General features: G+C 40.8%; 1 protein-coding gene across 19 annotated transcripts in view; it reads right to left on the minus strand.

Moving 5' to 3' along the window:
- LOC138187723 (pleckstrin homology domain-containing family G member 5) overlaps positions 1 to 17,998 on the minus strand; it is an 83,405-nt gene that overhangs the window by 58,913 nt on the left and 6,494 nt on the right. For 18 of the 19 annotated variants that reach the window (XM_069128826.1, XM_069128819.1, XM_069128827.1 and 15 more), the window contains 2 exons: positions 17,773 to 17,860; positions 15,092 to 15,197 (listed from right to left, as the gene is read on the minus strand). In XM_069128826.1, the coding sequence (XP_068984927.1) occupies positions 15,092 to 15,197; positions 17,773 to 17,860 (194 nt within the window). Of the gene's footprint in view, positions 1 to 6,738; positions 7,744 to 15,091; positions 15,198 to 17,772; positions 17,861 to 17,998 lie in introns of those variants that run through there. The other variant, XM_069128834.1, reaches the window with a different exon arrangement.

Here is a 17,998-nt window from a genome sequence, read left to right on the forward strand (position 1 = left end):
CACGCACGGTTGACAGAGCCGTGACAACTCGAAAGGAAAGGGAATGGGATTAATTAAAATTTGTTCAACTGGCTGGAAATGATTAAATATTTCTCCAGAGGAATATTTTTTTTTTTTCGCTGACTCATTTTAAATCATTGATACATTCGATCGTTTAATGTTAGGATTTTATCCCGACGTCATTAAATATCGAAACGCTAACCTAGATAAATCGCGAAAAGTCAGTTCGACGCGCGGTCTCGATTTTAATTCCCAGCGTGATTGTTTCCAAGATTTATGCACGCGGTTTCAAGTACGAGGAAAAAGGAAATTCATTTACGAAACACCGGATGTCCGTAATTTTCACGATCTTCATTAAAATAAAAGCTTCGTGCCCGCGTTCGAAAGTAAAGTAACTCCCAAACGTGTAGCCCCGCCTTCTTTTCGTTTTTCTTTATGTCGTTTCCCAGCATCGTCGGCGTTATTTTTATTTGAACCCTTCAACTTGTATAAATATTCAGATTACGATTAACCGGCTCGCTTTTTGTCCCCCCGTGAAACATAAATTCCCACTTGCCTGTCGCGTTCTCGCTTTTCCACATTCATTACGTATGAATTACTCCATTGATCATAAATGGCGAACGAGACGCGAACAAAACCAATAACCGGAAGTCGAAGAACGTGGTGGTTCCAACGCGTGAATAAAAAAGATCGCACCGTTGAAGAATTTTAATGAGGTATGCATACGAATAGAGCGTATAGTCGAACTGGTTGCACGATCTCGGGTTCGTTCTTTGGCAGCCAGCCTCGCGATTTATTCGTCAAAATTCAAAGTCTCGCCGGTGAGGTGTATTGCGCTTTTAAATAAAGTCACGTGGCATGTGCTTCCCTTTTTCCGCTCCTCTTTACATCCGGTTGCCAGTAAAGGGGTGTTGGGCTACGCGTCGTGGGTATTATTTATGACGAAAAGCAGCTGGCGTGTTACTGCTTTCAATTCTCCCCTGCAACAGGAAAATAAGCGAAGGAACGTACACTTTCCCGGTGAGAAAACATTTAATTTGTGACCAAGAAAAGCCGGGAAATATATACACCTTTGGAATCCACTGTAACTATATCAGATGATACAGAGCGATAAAATACGAAGAACTTTTAGGGAACTTTTTAAGAATAATTTTGCAATTATTGCTCGTTTACGTGGTAGCGAAGATGAACCTGAGTTTTCCTCCTATCCTGTTATCCGAGGAAAGCGAGTTTACTCGTCACTCGAAAATCAAATGGAAGAGCAGTTTTCATATGAAATCGATCGACAACGTATGGAATCTTAAAATCGTTCTATGAAAGCGACTTATTTTCTCTTTATAAGCACTGTGATGTATTTGCATAAAGACTGAAAGTAATATATTTTAATTATTACTACTATCGTTTTAACTAAAGACGTTTCTAATTAAAGAATAAAGCAAGAACTAATTTTTGGCGAGACTTTTAAATTCGAATGCATATGCAGATGAAAGTTAGCAAGTAAAATTTCAGGAAACACGCGTTGGTCTTTATCCTGATTACGAATCTCGGAAGACGGTAGCCGATATTTTTCGTGGAATTTAGGAAAAGCTCATTTCCTCGTTCGCGCGTTCTTCCTTATTTCACCTTTAAACTAGTTTCTACTGATCTCTGTTTCCTCGGTTTCTCTTATCGTGCACGTTTTATCTTTGTCTGCAGGAGCAAATTGATTACTCGGAGGTATCGATAAAAAGATGACAAGAATAGTTGCAGGAACGTTCCCAATGCAATCACAAAAGCGTTAACAGGCTGTATAAGTTTAACTCCAATCTGTCAGAACATGGAAACGAGTTGGCGATGGAAATTGTTCCATGAAGCCTGCTGAACAAATAATTCTCAAACCCAGGCGGAATAACGTATCTCCGGGATTATGTTAAAATCTGTTTGCGGCTCGACTGTCTACACTAAAAATAAGGCGTCGAGAATAAAACGTTGGAGCTTAATTTTCTTCGTCATCCGGATTATAATTAAACCGTTCACTGCATTATTACGGCAAAGGAAATCGCATTAAATATTCATCTTTCGCCACGCTTTTCAGAGTTTCATCGATGCATCCCGCGATTTCTCCTATCTTACAAAAACCGCTAATTACTCGCACATTTTATCATCGAGAAACTGAATCACCATCGCTAGTGGGAATACCGTAAAAACGTACCCGTCACTGGCGAGCTATTATCAGAATTATTTTTCTATTATCGGATCGATCTGATCCTAATAAATCCTTCGGAATCCTCGATTACCCGAAATGGGAATTAAAGCGAAGACTACAGGGATAGGACATGATAAGTCACACTTCTCATCTTTTATAGACAAACGGTTTTATGATTCATCACTACCTCGATCAATTTCATATTACTCATCTTTATATTCATCTTTGAAACTACACGAGTATGACTTATTTCATCTCCTTTAAAATTTGAGAAATGATACTGATCGTAATATTACAGTATCGAAAATATTAAAATATTAATATTATACCGTCGACTTCTATGAAACTTCGTATATTCGTAATTTAACAATTATTTTGAAAAATCTATAGAGAAAAGGCACATATTTTATTTTGATTATCTTTAGTTTCGATTATGTCATGTTAAGATCGTTAACCTTAATTTTTCTCTTATTCTTTAATTCCATTCCATCTTCGTTAAGTATCGTTTCTAAATAAAAAATGACAAATCGACCGTACGCTCTTGATGCCACGATGATTCGTACGAATGGAACGACACGAGAATAACACGATAGTGTGAAAACGCGACATCAGTGACGGGATCGCGATAAAATATTAAAATATTTCGTGGGAGAAGCAGGCTGTTTGAAAGTTTACGTCGTATAGCAACGAAACTAGACCATTACCGGGGAAATTGACGGATCGTAACTGCGATCAGTTTCTGCTAACGCGATCCTTACGGTGGGAGAACGAATTGTTATTAAACTGCTGCATGGTGAAAATGCTGAATTTTCGTAAATCGTTCCATGCAACGTCTGGATAAGTGATGAGGCCGTATTCCGTGAACAGCGAAAACGAAGTTTTTAAAAAATGTGTGTACGAGGAAATCCGCTCCTCCGGTTTCATTTTGCGACGCGCGTTCCTACCTTTATTTTATTAATTAGCAGTTGCTCTTGGACTCGGCTGATTATTCTTGTTAATTCTGTTTAACGATCGTCGGCATTGTCGTGAAATTCAAGAATTCCATTAACACTTGTAATTCTTGTTGTAATTTGAGGCTGACCTTTATTGTCTTCGTGTTTTAGTACTTTAGTAATTTTACAAAGATGGTTGATTAACGACGTACATCATCGTTCAAGCGTATGATAAAATATAATGTAACTACAACGTTATTTTATTCTTTACAACGTATATAGAACATTATGACAAGATTAAATTAATTTTTCACAGCTAATGTACACCGATGAAATTGAAGTTTGTAATTGTCAAACTTCGTAGAGTCTATTTTCTCAATCGACAAGCCTTGACATATGGCGAATAATAAAATATATTGTTACTGTCCAATTAAGCTACTTAGATAATTATTCGTCTCGATGGATCCGAAAAAAGTTCCCAATCAATGATGTCGTCTTACCACGTTTGGCTCGTTAATGTGCACCATTGGGAAATCCATCAGGATCGGTAACTATTAAACGAGTTGCTCCAATTTCAATTTCGTTTAATAATCTGTAACCTGTGATAATTAGCAAAGTTACCACATCCGGCGTGTAATTGTGGTTGCATGTCAATAATTATCGGTCCGGATCGAGATATTTCGTAAAATTTGCGAAATTATTAGCCTTCGGATTTATTTAAAGATATTTTAGATCGTTCGAAACGTTCGTGTGTTCAAACGAATTTTCACGCGATACCGAAACGCTTGCGAACGCATCATACTTCGATTCGTGTTGAACAATGGTGTGAGAAGGAATTTCAATTACTACCGGTCATTCAACAAAATTCCAGCGATAAAAACAAAACCGTAACTATTGTATTTGCAAATTTTCGGCGTCTCTCTGGAATTACCTAAAGCTTCAAACAAAATATCGATTCGCGAGGAGATTACACAACTGAAAAAACAGCGTTCCACCGAGTGGTGATCCTTCGACGGACGGCAGAGTTTCTGGTGGCTTGGTTTCGCGGGATGTCGCGATCCCATCGATCGCGACGGTATTTCGTTCAATCTAAAAAAGCTGCATCCAGGATTACATTCCGCGCGTTTCGAAACAAACGCCAGAACCGGCCTCGAATCTCGTATCTCTGCAAGCGAACACACATCCGGCGACGCTTTTCTTCGTAGAGAGCGGTGGTCGTGTCACGAAAAAACGAGAAAATGATAGTGTCACCGACGTTATCGATTAGTCGGATAGTAGACAGCGGGCTACCGATGAAACGAGAGCTTCGCAAGGAGTGGCGCGAACGATTCGTTGAAAATTGATATGGCAGAAAACGGTTGTCGAATTGTGCATTCGACCGATCGAACGATAGAACGAATGGACGACGGCTTTTCAAGTCCCGTGGTCAATATCACGGTTCGATCGAAGCGGTGTATCGCTGTGATGGGCTGCTAATGTATGCACGAACCTTCTTTTCTAGTTCCTTTGTAAACGCCGTTTTATGCATAACGCGGAACCACGGTGCACGTAGTGTATGTTCGTTTCGTTTTCCTCGGTGCGTGTTTAATTGTCCGGATAACGCAACTGCATGCGATTTTCGCGAAACGTTTTTCCATCTTGCGATTACTTCCAGCTTCGTGATCTGTGAACCATTATTCTTTCTTTGCCGATGAAAATTTTGATCGATCTTGACATTAAAATTAACAAGTATGTACGTTTCATTAGTATTAGGTTGATGCATATTGCATTGATGAATTATTGTTTTGTCAAATTATATTTTAGTTGAACGTAGCTCGCATTCGTTACATTTTCTCAATGATTAATTGGTTTCATTATTTCGAGCCAAGGAGAATTGTCCGTCTCGGAATTAAAAAAATTCTTAGAACGGAGGTATCATAGTTTCTTCATTTATAATTTCTTTCAATATATATTACACGTTAAAAAATTATCTACGTGGAATAGAATGTCTCCGATCTTCGAAGAACCGACGTCAGACGTAGATCGACTTAATAATTCTGCGTAATGATTCAAGGCTCTTAGCGTTCACTCAAACGCGATGAAATCGAGACCTATTCAATTAAAAGAATAAAAATCACCCTACCAGTTCAACAATCAATCTATAAAATTGTGTTCGATGAATTCAAAGTAATTATATCTTCCTTGAGTCCCAGATAAGATTCAAGGTTTCTATCGAACTCCATCTCTGCGATCGATTATGCGATTAGGTCGGGAGAAAGGTTCGACCTTGCCGAGGTTGCAAAGCTAATGTAATTAATTTAATTAAAAATGTAATTACTTTCTTCATTTTCACAGTATTCCCAAGTTTTATCTACATCGTGGACTAACTTGTTACTTTATCGTGAAATTATTCATAGATTGCAAAAGTAAATCGCTCGTAAGTCGATTAGATCGAGGTTTCTCATTTTGTCCTGAGGCAACTTTCCGCTTTTCGCGGATTCGTTGTTCCGCGGACGGTTTTAGCGTGACGCGCTAATGCGTACAAGTACTCTGACGAGTTTACGATTTCGACGAAACGAGGTTAGTTAGAACTTATGAATTGAATTTGAATCATCAACAAGGTAATTTGCAAGACAAATGTTTACCAGACGAATCCTGTAATTCTAGCTGGAGTGTTAATGTGATTTCTTCTGGACATCCCCCGCCTGTTTACCGTGTTGTGTAAATCCGCGAATAAGTAGACGAGAAATTTTTCAATTACGTTTCCCGTTTATTCGTAGTTTCGTTCGCGGTTTCAACATTCGAAGCGAACTTCCATACGAATTTTCGATTAAATTTCCTATACTCGTCCCGGCAACGCCCGCAAAGAAATTTCTTTTTAATCGTTAAAGAGAAAAGACGGAAGTTAACGTATCGAGTACAGATTCCCCGAGAACTTTTCTACAACTTTAAATTATCGTATGTATATGTATAGAACAAAACGTTTCCGTAGCCTGGCGACAAAAACAGAGCTGTTTGTCGTCTGATAACCGACTACTAGCGACTACGCTAAAGGTTTTATTTCCGCAAATATCGTAGACATTTTTCGAGCAAACGGCTGACCATCGTTCGAAGCTATAGAAATCGCGTTCTACCGATCTCCGATGGGGAACGATGGATTCTAGCGGAGCATTGGGGACGTCTGATTCCTATACATAAAATCGTGATAAGAGGAAGGTTCGATCGCGTTTGGGAAATAAAATGCCCTAACGGAAATTACAAAGCGTAGCTTGCTCGATACTCTTTTATATTCTCTCCGATACCCCTATAGATTGCATTCCGAAATGAAAATAATTCATTATTTTCCTCAAACAAAAATAGAAAAGTTAAAACGAGGATTAGTATCGTGTAGCAGTCGTGATTTTATTCTAGATGTTTTGAAATACAATACGACAGAAAGGAAAGAAAGCTTTCCTGTGCAATTGCTTGCCTGTTTACTTTATTAAACGGTGCGCTTAAACTCGCTATAGCGTTCTTAAAAAAGGATAAGCTCGACGTACGCGCGTCGCATATAGTACATTTCGGTAACGTTCTCTACGAGAGACTCGATTTTCCGTGGTTAAATTCCTACGTATCGGTACAGGCAAAATGCAGCAACGTTACCTTCGAATCTCATCGACGACGCCGTTACGGAAACGTGGCGCGATCTCCAACATAAAACCGATACCGTGTGTCGGTCTCTCAGTTACGATCGAGATTTCCGCCCAGCAGCGAGTACAAGCGGCCCTTCTCTTGAGACTTTGCGTCACACTTCCGGTCCCTTCTCTCTTCCCCTATGGCCAATCAGTCCGACATCCTACGTGTTCTGGTTGCGCGCGTTTCTTCGAATATTTTCATACGTTTCCTTCTCATCTCGGGACACCGAGCTATTTCTTTTGATCCTGCCTCTGCCTCGATTGCGAATCAACCTCCGTCAGTGTTCGCGCATGAGGCGATCCTGTTCATTTCCAGCGTGGCGATCGCGAAAATCAAATATACAATCGTAGTGTCTCTCTCTAAATTTCAATGATCTCTGATCAATTGATACCTTTTTCTCAATTTATACGACGATCTTCTGCTTTCTTTTATTACTTTACAATCTCAATTCCTTCTTCCTGACCATCGAACCGTGTTTGTTATATTTGCCAAGATTCGCAACAGAGAGAAAGTTACTCTGCACCTTCGATAGCCGAAAAATAGGGATACAACGCTGGCGAAGGGTGTCGGCAGCGTTCCAGCTCTAAGCGGAATCGTGGTCGCGTTCGTTCGTCGGTTTGTTTCACCGTGTCTCGTGTTGTCTCGGGGGCGAGGGCGGCGTCGATCTTACCGGGCTGAGGTCGCGCGTTCTACTAGACGGAAAATCCGTTCTCCGTCATTTCGAACTCGACCCACCCCCATGCCGATTCTCTCCGGACGGGGATGGCTCGAAACTGCGCGGACATCGAACGCCACCTCCATCCCTACGCTCGCTCCCACCCTTGTCACGCTTCCCACTGCTCTTCGCCCCTCGCTTACGTAGCTTTTTCTTCGTCTTCACAACTCTTCTTTCCCTCTTCTTCGAGGTTTGACACAAGCGAACGAAGAAACGTAGAAATTGCCTGCGTGAGGAGGAGAGGTCGTACAGGACGATCTTCCTGCTCGTCGAGTGACTGTTTTTTAAGGGGTGAGAAGCTGGAAGCAGAATAGTCCGAGCTTCGTCGAAATCGTTTTCCTTTCAACCTTTATCGCGCGTTGAAACTTTCAGAGAATTTGAACGAGCGTACATGCGTTTGGTGCATATGAAGATTACAGGAGAAAAATGTGACAAATATAGTCTCGCTGGTTTTCTGGTTCTAACGTTATTTAATGATCAAAAGGTAATGTACTTCTATATAGTACGGTTAGTATTAGTTAGCGTTAGTAGTTGAGAGAGGAATAATTTATTCCATTGGAAGATGCAAGCTTTTTAGCGATAGATGGCAAATTCGTGATATTTCGTGAAAAAGGAATGCGCATGTGGAATATAGAATCGAATATAAAATATTGTAACCAATGCTTCTGATATCAATATTCTTCGAGAGAGCACCCTTTTTAATATGAATATTTTTCAAGAGATTTAGATTTTTCATATTTTTACCATAAATCTTGTTAACACTTTATATGTGTAATTTATAGGAAATTCTTGTTTCTTTAACGTGATCGATAACTGTAGTAAAGCAAAGTAGGTCAAGATTTTAGAACAAATTAATTTAATAGATCTTAATAATATTGGCCCATCAACGTTAAAACTCATCTTTCAGAGAAACGAAATTTCATATACAGCCACCTAACGGAATATCACGGCGGGCATCTTCCTTATTTTGAAAACAGGTTTCGCATGAGAAGATTCGCTTATGTATATATGTACGAATGCTGGTTGGGATAAGTTATGTTAATTGCTAGACGCTCTATTTTAATTGAGGTTCCTTCAATTAAGACGCTTCCAGCCAGGATTTTTCTAAAGAGTACGAGCCTTTTTCTTATTTTACCTAATTGTGACGTCTTGATGTATAAGGATCACATCCTTCACGAACCAACAAAAAATACAATTTGTTATTTTCTACTTTTACAGACATACCAATGTACAACGCGCCACGGTTTTCCTACATACTATCGTTAACATTATACCGTTTCAAGATCACAGAAGAATGATTGTCCGATGAATCTGATAGTCCGATGATCGATACTTAATCTGCAATGCAAAGTAACGATCACGAGCTCTTCATATCTCATTCATTAAACGTCAAGTTTGAAGAAACTTCTTGCCAGGGAAAATCTGTTAATCCGTGTGCTCGAATCTCAGTCGAGCAACGATTTTCCAAAAAATTCCACCACATCGTAGTTGTCTTATTTCAGATTCATCCACCCTTGCTATCGCGATACTTTAAACGCATCAGGCAGGGAGAGCTTTCGCGAAACCATTTTCGCAAGGGAAACGAAAAGGCATTACAAACACACGTGAATATACAGGTGTATCCAATAATCGTGATACAATCGACAAGGGGGTGGTTCTACGTGGAAAAATAAATCGAAAATATGGAACGCAAGTTTTTCACCAGGCGCCTCGTTTTTTAAGAAAACGAGTTGGAAAAATTGTTTTCCTGTTTAAGACTTCTTTCTCAAGAAAATAGTTTCAACTATCGTAAAGTTCGAACATGTTCAACCAAAAATTCACTTATATACACCCACGCGAGAAATTTTCAAATTTTACTCTCTTCTCAGCGATGGAACGTCTTGTGAACGAAATTTATTCTACACTTTCCATTTATTTTCGCACGTAGCGTAACCTTTTGTCGGACTCGCGCCTATCTCTAATCCTTAATCAACGAATTTCAAGAATACTTAGCCAAATTTCCGAACTGAATCTCCCCGAAAACGGGTCGTCGCTTGGAAAAACTTTATTCTACATTTTCTACTAACTGCTTTCTTCCCGATTATACGTTTATTGCCGGGATACCCTATACACTGGAAGCCTGGGGAGGCAAAGGTAACGTGAAAGCATCGCGGCTGAAAAGGCGCGAATTAGAAAAAGCGTTGAAGGTTTGAGAGGAAAGCCAGCGGGGAACATGAGTGCATACCACTGTTCGATCCTCGGTTTCCGCGATAGGAACTAAAGAAATCAACCAGGAAATAAGAGAAAAACGTGTAGGGAAAAACACAACGTATTCTACCCCCTTTTCGCGGCACACCTCATTCCCCGTTCGCCGCTCCAGAGCGATTGGACTTCCCTCCCAACCTATAGATCTTACTTTCCTTCCCGCCCTCATCTTTCTCACTTAACGCGACCACCCTGTGGAACGAGGCAGTTTTCGAAAACACAGAGAAATGGAAGAAGGTGGCACGGCCCGGGCCACGCTTTAATGCGCTTACCCGACGGGACACTCCGGGGAACCCGGGACATTTAATTACGCGCGATACCACGATACTTTGCTTCGCTTCAGGGACCAGCCACACAGCGGATAAGTGTTCGCTCCAAGTACTGCACGTAGTATTTAGGATTTTTGTACCGGATATTGTACAGGATCAGGCAAAAGTAGCACGACCAAACATTTTGAAGTTCACTGGAAGTATTTGAATTCTTTGCGTTTCTCTACGCCATGCGAACTTTCCTTCAGCTTTAGGAATCGTCGTTTAGTGAATCGTCATTCCAAGCTGGAGAAAATTTTGTTTAATCATGCCATTAAAATGAATTATTTCAATGTCGAATAATGTTCGATTGGTGTTGCGCAATATTCCAATTCGGCGTAGTTTGTATTTCCGATGACTATATCTGGTTCCATCGTTTCAAATTTGTAGAAATTGTCAGTATCAGAAGAATTCCTGGAACGGAGGCGTTATAGTTTCTACTTCTACGATTTCTTTCAATGTAATTCGTACATTAAAATGTCTTGCTGGGTAAGACATATCTACATGACAGTATTTGAAGTTTGAGCAGGTGTTTAGAGGTAAATACGATTCATAGACATCGGTGACGTAAAATTCCTAACATACAATGATTCCTTGCGTATTTTTTGGAACATTCTTCGTACGTATCTCTGTTGCATTTTTCACGAGTCTAAAATATCCATCTTTTGTAGAAATTCTCGAATAACCTAAATACATGACTTTTTGTTTGAACATGGAAACTTATCGTTGCTTTACTTTTACACCGGCTTGTATAAAATATACGAAAATAGTAAATACACGACAGGAAGGAAGATTATATGAAAAAAATTTAGCAGATGCGGGTTAGAGGAGGTCAGCAGAATTTCGCGCGCAAAAAATCGATAGCGTGGATGGCGAAAAGGGCATTCCAAGGTTAGTGAGAAAAAATGGCCGCACCAAAGTTTTTATACGATGAAAGCTGAAAATTGAGATATTTAAATATCACGTGTTATTCAGGAAAGACCGTTCCTTTTTTTAATTCTCCTGACGTATACCCGTGCATAGATTAAAACAAGCCATTGTGTGCATCATATTAAACCGGAACCCTAGATATATTCTATTATTACATCGTACGTAATATTACAATGCACGCAAGAGAATACTATATTTACCATATCGTTATTCTACGTAATTGACCAAAATTGATATCAGTCTATTTACACGAATAGTTTATTCGCGGTATCTTTGCATAACAGCCGAAACGCCCTTAAATTTCCAAATTATCAAACATGGAAGCTAATGCATGAAACCTGATGAAACTGTTCATGAATATCAGCTGTTTACACGGAAAACAATGAAAATACATACGGTAAAAATGACAAAAACACCTGGATGAACTAAATTATTTCATGACGGTCTTTTTCTCTCGTTCTTTCAACGAGCAATCGTATTGCATTTGACGTTTCATTATTTGCACCGTTTTTTCTAGGATCGATATCAGCCACGTGCAACCATAAGTCTGATGGAACACCGCGGAAAAGAGTTATACGGCTGCGATCGATTGCGAGCAGGAGATGCTGCCGGGTCAATCGAACCTCCATACTGAATTACTCGGAAAAATCATAAACGTGCATCGCCACTGGAATATCGATTGATCTCGATATCGCACCAAAGTTTAGGCACCGCGATATCCTTTCGAATGCCGTGTACAGTCCAGAGAAAAAATCATCGTTCGTTAAAACTTTCGCCGGTATCTTCACCGGATCTTTTTTCCCCCTTTTCTCGTATTCGTATCACCGGCAGATAGCTCGCGCTGAAAACTTATTTCATCAAGATACGGGAATACAACTTCGTTAAACTTCGACTGGTCATCGAGTCGGATTTCGGACGAATTTTTTAATTAAAAGCTCGAGCCGCTTGAAAAAATCACCGATGGGCGCCGAGTGAATTAACCGTTCATTAAAACTTCCAGACGAAGGGTCAGCAACAGTTACTTTGATTTTATTAATTTCCGTCCTGCACGATACACAGGCTAATCCTAATGAAAAAACCGACTTAAAGTCAATCCAATTTTCTAGGCTTTAATAAATAAAAAATGCCCGAGTCTGCAGCGCATTTGTTGACCTACATTGGCCGCGAACGATCCTTTTCATTCTCTTTCTTCTAAAGCCACAATCGTGAAACGAGGTGTAACCAATTCCATGTGAATTCATTTTAATTTATGTCCTTCGATACGAGTGCTCCGGGCAACAATTTCACCGAGATTTAACGGAAACTCGCAGCTGTGAATTTGCCGCGCTATAATTTGCAGCGGAACAGCAGCTACTCTTTGCGTTCTTTCCTCGTCGAACGGATCGATCGTATGAATCTCCGTTGAAAGTCGCGTACCACACTGCGGTTGATTAAAAATTTCGCGCTAAATCGACGCCGCCGTGGCAACATGCAACGGCGGAGGTTTTTTTCTCGATTCGTGGACAACGAGGCGAAACGTTGAGTTACATCGCCCATGATCGACGGTCGCCTCGTCGACGCGAGGACGCCGTTCGATTCAACGGGAATGGAGAACCGCGATAAGCAATACAGAACGGTGAGCAGATTGAATCGTCCTGCTGGGCAAATGAAATCAGTGGGATGAGTGCGAATGAAACAGACAAGAATGGGACGAGATAAAAAGAGACGAAGAAAGCGAAACACAGGAGAAAAGGACAGCGAGGACAAAGGATAAGGACCGAGAAACAGGGAGAAAGAGAAAGAGAGAGAAGGAGAGAAATCATGATGTGACAATGTAGCGCAACGCTTCTCTGCTTTGGATCGGTCGTGGGAAGCTGTCAGAAATTCGTGAACAAGAGGCGCCAGATGAAACGGAGACGAGAGTTTCGTATTAAAGGAGAACGCCCATTAATTCCATCATCGATTCGTGTTCCTCATTGTCCAGGTCCTATCTGCTCCTTACTCGTTCGACCCGAAAAAAGAAGAGGCGAAAAAGATGAGAGGAAAGAAAGGAAGACGAGCTTTTCATGCAATCGTGTTTCCACGAATTTAACGACCCTGTGTTCGTTCGTATTTGACCCTGTGAAGCATCATTCAAAGAGTGGCAAAATCGACACGATTGCCACGGATTTCAGAGCGAAGGAGCGAGTACGAGAGGATCGACACGATCGCAATTCGAAACAATAAACCAGTGTCATACGGTTCGTATCGCGAATCAAATTCGAGACCGACGTCTTCGTCCTTGGCGGACATATCAGATTCGATGTTCGTCGACTCGCACTTTTAGATGCATCTTTACCGTTTTTCCTTGCTGGAATATTCGCGAAGCTCATTCTTTTTTTTTTTTTTTTTTCTCTTTTCAAGGGTCGTAAACGTACGAAGGCGGGAATAATTGCTCTCGCTTTGGCAGCTTTATCAGTTACTACGTCCATTTTCCTCTAATTAAGCGTGTGATTAATTTCCCCGGTCGGCAAAAGAGGCTATTACCGGTGTTACACGCAGATTTCAGTTTCAGCTTCGCTGAAATACCGCGGGGGATATTCGCGCCTTATTCTTGAAAACCTAAGTATCGTTTAGTAGAACGTGGATGAAGATGACGGAGATTAGAGTATCTCATATTCTCGGAAGCCTCTGTGGCTGTGCAAACAAACGTCATCGTTTGGACGTTTTCTATTGGAAATTGTCACGAGCACGAAACGGAAACCACAGTATCAAAGAGTTACGCCATGTCCTTTACGTTTCGTGGTGATAAACGTTGAAAAGGAAGCACGTGGAGGCATTATCAATGCCTCGAAGAATACTTTGCTTCATATTTCGTAATGTTCTGAAACAAGCTCAAAGGGAATCCCGAGTGACATCTATGCGAATGCTCTTTCCCTTTTGTCAGGTCTCACTTTTGACGATCGCGAACAACCACGTCGAATCTCAATTATCGCGAATAATAAGCAGCCAGCGTCGATTCAGGATCGCTTAATAGAGAGATAGGCGTGTTGGAGAAAGACGTATCTTTAGCTGAGTCTCAAAGGCGGTGCACAGAGAGCCGATGCCTCTGGCAGAGACTTTTTTGTAGTTCTTTCCGCACGAAAACGGGGATTGTTCGCCGAGTAGACGAGCTGCGCCAGTCAAAAGCATAGAAGGACCTTGCAGGAATCTATCGCAAACGTTTCAAAGCCGATCTCCTCCTCCGCGTATCGTGTCCGGGGAATCGACGCGAAAATCCTTTGAGTATTAATTATGGAGAAAGTTCCGCCATCGAATATCCTTAGAAAGATCTTCTTCTATATGAGAAGATTACGGGGTGAGTGCTATAGTATTGCACAGTTATGCAACACTCTCTGCGATTATTCCGCTATTAATTAACGAAGATACCGAACACCGTAACGAAGTTTATGCACTCGTTTGTATCGTTGTTAAACTACGCCGATTATCAACTTTCCCAGTAGCTTTAATTGGACATGAGATGTCTACTTTGAACGATGTTTGGTGCTGCTCGTCACGCGTTAATTTTATTTTCCATTTCTGCTTCGAATTCACTTTATACAGTTTGTGCTAGCAATCGATAACTGGTACGCTCGATAACTGGCTGATTCTGCGTGAATAAGTAAATAAAAAGTGTAGAATGAAATTTGCTCGTGTGGCGCTTCGTTTTCGATAAAATCGGATTTGAACATTTTGGTATAATATATATACTTGGCCGATCGTTGACTGGATACAAATAGATAATCAGCCGACGATTATTATTTGCATGCGAAACTAAGTGAAAAGTATAGAATAGGATTTTCAAGAAAACAGTATTACAACGTAATGATATGGTTTTCAAATTGAACTTTTTCTTTTAGAAACTATGAAATAGCTTGGAAAGCTGAAAGTAATTGTATCTCATCTAGAACATGACGAAGCATTCTGTGACAGAACATATCATATCAGCACGATGTCAGAGGAAAAGAAATTCCTTGTTAGCCGTGTGATTAATAGTTTAGAAACCTACTCTGACGGTGCGATAACATACGGTCCGATTCAGGGGATAAAGCAAGTAAAACTAAATACAAGCTCAGGCGAGTTTGAGAAAGCGTTAAACTAATTAAACTGTTTGTTGGACACTTACCGAATGAAGCTGCGCGGGGGATTGGTCGACATCTAGGAGAGACAAATTTCGGCCAGTTGTCTTCAGGCTCCTCCATTCGCGTCTGACCTGTTGCTCCTTTTTAAGGCTGAAACAAAAAGTTGACTGGTTAAATATACACCCTTCAGCGAGGGTGTTCTATAAATACGAGAGAACATCGCTAAAATAAACCCGCGGGTGTATCGATTTGCTGAAAATAAATCACGTTCCTATTTTGTTTTGTACGACAGATTGGATTACAATGGATGAAGAACAAAGGAATCGTCATCCGGGAACAATTTGCAGATTTAATTAACCTCTACAGATTAATTAACCGCTTTAATTAACCACTAAAAGAAATTTTATTTTTGTTCCCTCATTAAGGAACTTTCCACGATAATTCATCACAGCGAGGATCCGTGCAATTCATCATTTCAATTGAAAGCGATTTTTCGTTTTAAGAATCATCCGCACGCTGTATAATGGATGACGGTGGATATATTGAAAATGAAATGGTTTTCGATATTGTCACGTGTTCGCTGATGAACTTCGCGTGTGATTAATGGCCGGCTCGTCTTGTATTATATCGCTCTCGATTCCGGGGGAATTTTGCAAATTCCAGCGCAAGATTTTCACCGCAGTTCCTAGTGTAACAGGCTGGTGCTACGCGCGTCGATAAAGATTGATTCCATATCGATCAACTCGTTGAAATAAAAGGGAAAAAGGACGAGCGCGGAGTCGCTCACTCTATATACCTTCTTCCATAGAATTAGAAAAAAAAAAAAAAAAAAAAGAAAGGAAAGAATGAAAAAAAGCGAACTCTGTTATCTTTCATTCATGAAGCTTGGCAATTAATTTTAATCTCGTTACGATCGAACCGAACATCGTGAGAGAAAGGAATGCAAATAAAGGCAGGTTCCACGGCTACACGCAGCTCCAAGAAAATGATCTCACTGATACTTTCTATTTAACCTTCTCTGAGTGTTTTAATCTTGCCGTGAGATAAATGCCGCCGAGCTAGGCGAAACAGAAGACTCTGTATCTTTTTCATCATGTGCATCCTTTCTGTTCGTTCGTCGATGCGTTCGCTGCGAATTTCAGGAACTCGCGTTAAGATTTGCTCCTCGTATATTCCCTTTACTATACTCTCCTCGAAACGGTCCAGCACTGATTAAAACCTCTCTGCCTTGCCCCGTGTTCTATTCCCGCTGAGCTTGAACCTTTGATGGCTACGTGTGCGTTCTTGTGTGGGCCGCTGCGTAGGCATTACCGAGATTGGGAAAACGTTTCCTTCCGCATGCACTTCCTTCCGTATCCTTTCAAGGAAAATTAACTATAGTCGGATCTCACGTATGCCAAGAGTACACCACCAGTCAGACCCGTATCATTCTTCTGTCCTGAGACAAAAGAAACGAAGTGGCATGTTGTTCTGGCTTCCTGTCATGTACCGAGACCTTTGACTCCCTCGAGGATTTATCAGAGCAGTTATGATCTCTGACCTCGCTATCTGTCTTTGTGCATTAATACATTTAATATCGAAATCCTTCCTTTGGTTCTGTCTCTTTTTCCTCTTTCTTTCTTGAAGATAGAGATGAAAACCTGCAAAATGTTTTATCGCATCTCCGTTGAAATTCATTGTTTTTAACCTAGTTGTTTTTAGGGGAAAAAATAGAGAAAAAGAGCGAGAGGAAGAGGAAGAGGAAGAGGAAGGGTAGAAGAGAGGGATCTCATCGTGTACCGCATTCCTTTCGTTTCCATCCACGAGAAAGAATAACCGGAATTGCTCAGGGCTAGTGCGGCCCGGGTACTTCTCGGGATTGTTAGCAACTGGGTCGAACCAATTACGTACGTGGCACGTAAACTTATGCTTTTGTAGTACAAGGTGATTCGAAGTGGTAACGAATGACTTTTTCGTTCGCTGACGGCGGGGAGGAGAAGCAGGAGAATAGAAGAAAGTCATGTATCTTGAAACAAAGCCCAGTGGAAAGGAGCAACGAGTATCGGTGCTGGCTGAAGATACATCACAAAGGCTTGTTAGGTTTCTTTTCTAGGAGTTCTCCTACTTTCGAAACAATTCTTAGATGTTACAAGATGTTAGACAAGATCGTCTCACTCTTGGCGTTGATACGTCGCTAGATTGATTTAAGGTTTCTTTTTCGTCGTGCTATCGATCGGCAGGAAGTGGCTTCAAAGCTATCCCTGTTTCTTATCGGTAAAAGCGTCTCCTTTGGAATTAATGGTTTAAGGCGAGGCAGCAATCTTCTGCATTTTCCAAGTGATTCACGTGAGGGACTGTCAAGTCTCTGATGTCGAGACACGAGTTACGAGATCTCAACTTTGTACATCAAGCCGTTTCGAGGCGCAATTTACTCAGCTTTCTTTAAACAAAAGGGTCGCATCTCGCCGCCACGTTAGGAAAAGCGACTTTAATTAACTGTTAGTTGTTGATAACAGAAGGCCACTCCGCCTGGGGACTAATATGATCATAGTAGTTTCTTCAATTAAAAAAAACAACAAAGACTAACAGTTCGAGAACTTAGCTCGATCCAACTTTCTTCGAGAGCAACCTCTTCTTCCTTTCATTCTTATATCCGTTGGGGGAGAAGTTGAAAAATTTTGTTATTTCTCGCCATCTCTTTTACCCGGTCAAGATTCAATAAAATGGTAAATCTTGCATTACTTACGGGAATATTCGCTCGTTGTAGCTTTCATCCGTGGCGGTGTGCGTGAGAGCAGGGAGACTACTGGCCTCCCAGGGCGGATTACTTAAATCTGGAAAGAAAGAATACGGAAACTTTCAATCACGACTGCGTTTCACAATAAGAAAAGTTTAAACGATACCTAATTCTTCGCGAAGCTGATTAGAAAGGAAAATTAACCAAATAATTGTGCGAGATAAAAAGATCCATT

The sequence above is a fragment of the Bombus flavifrons genome, chromosome 15 (assembly GCF_040668555.2).
Source record: "Bombus flavifrons isolate JBK064 chromosome 15, iyBomFlav1_principal, whole genome shotgun sequence".
Lineage (NCBI taxonomy): Eukaryota > Metazoa > Arthropoda > Insecta > Hymenoptera > Apidae > Bombus > Bombus flavifrons.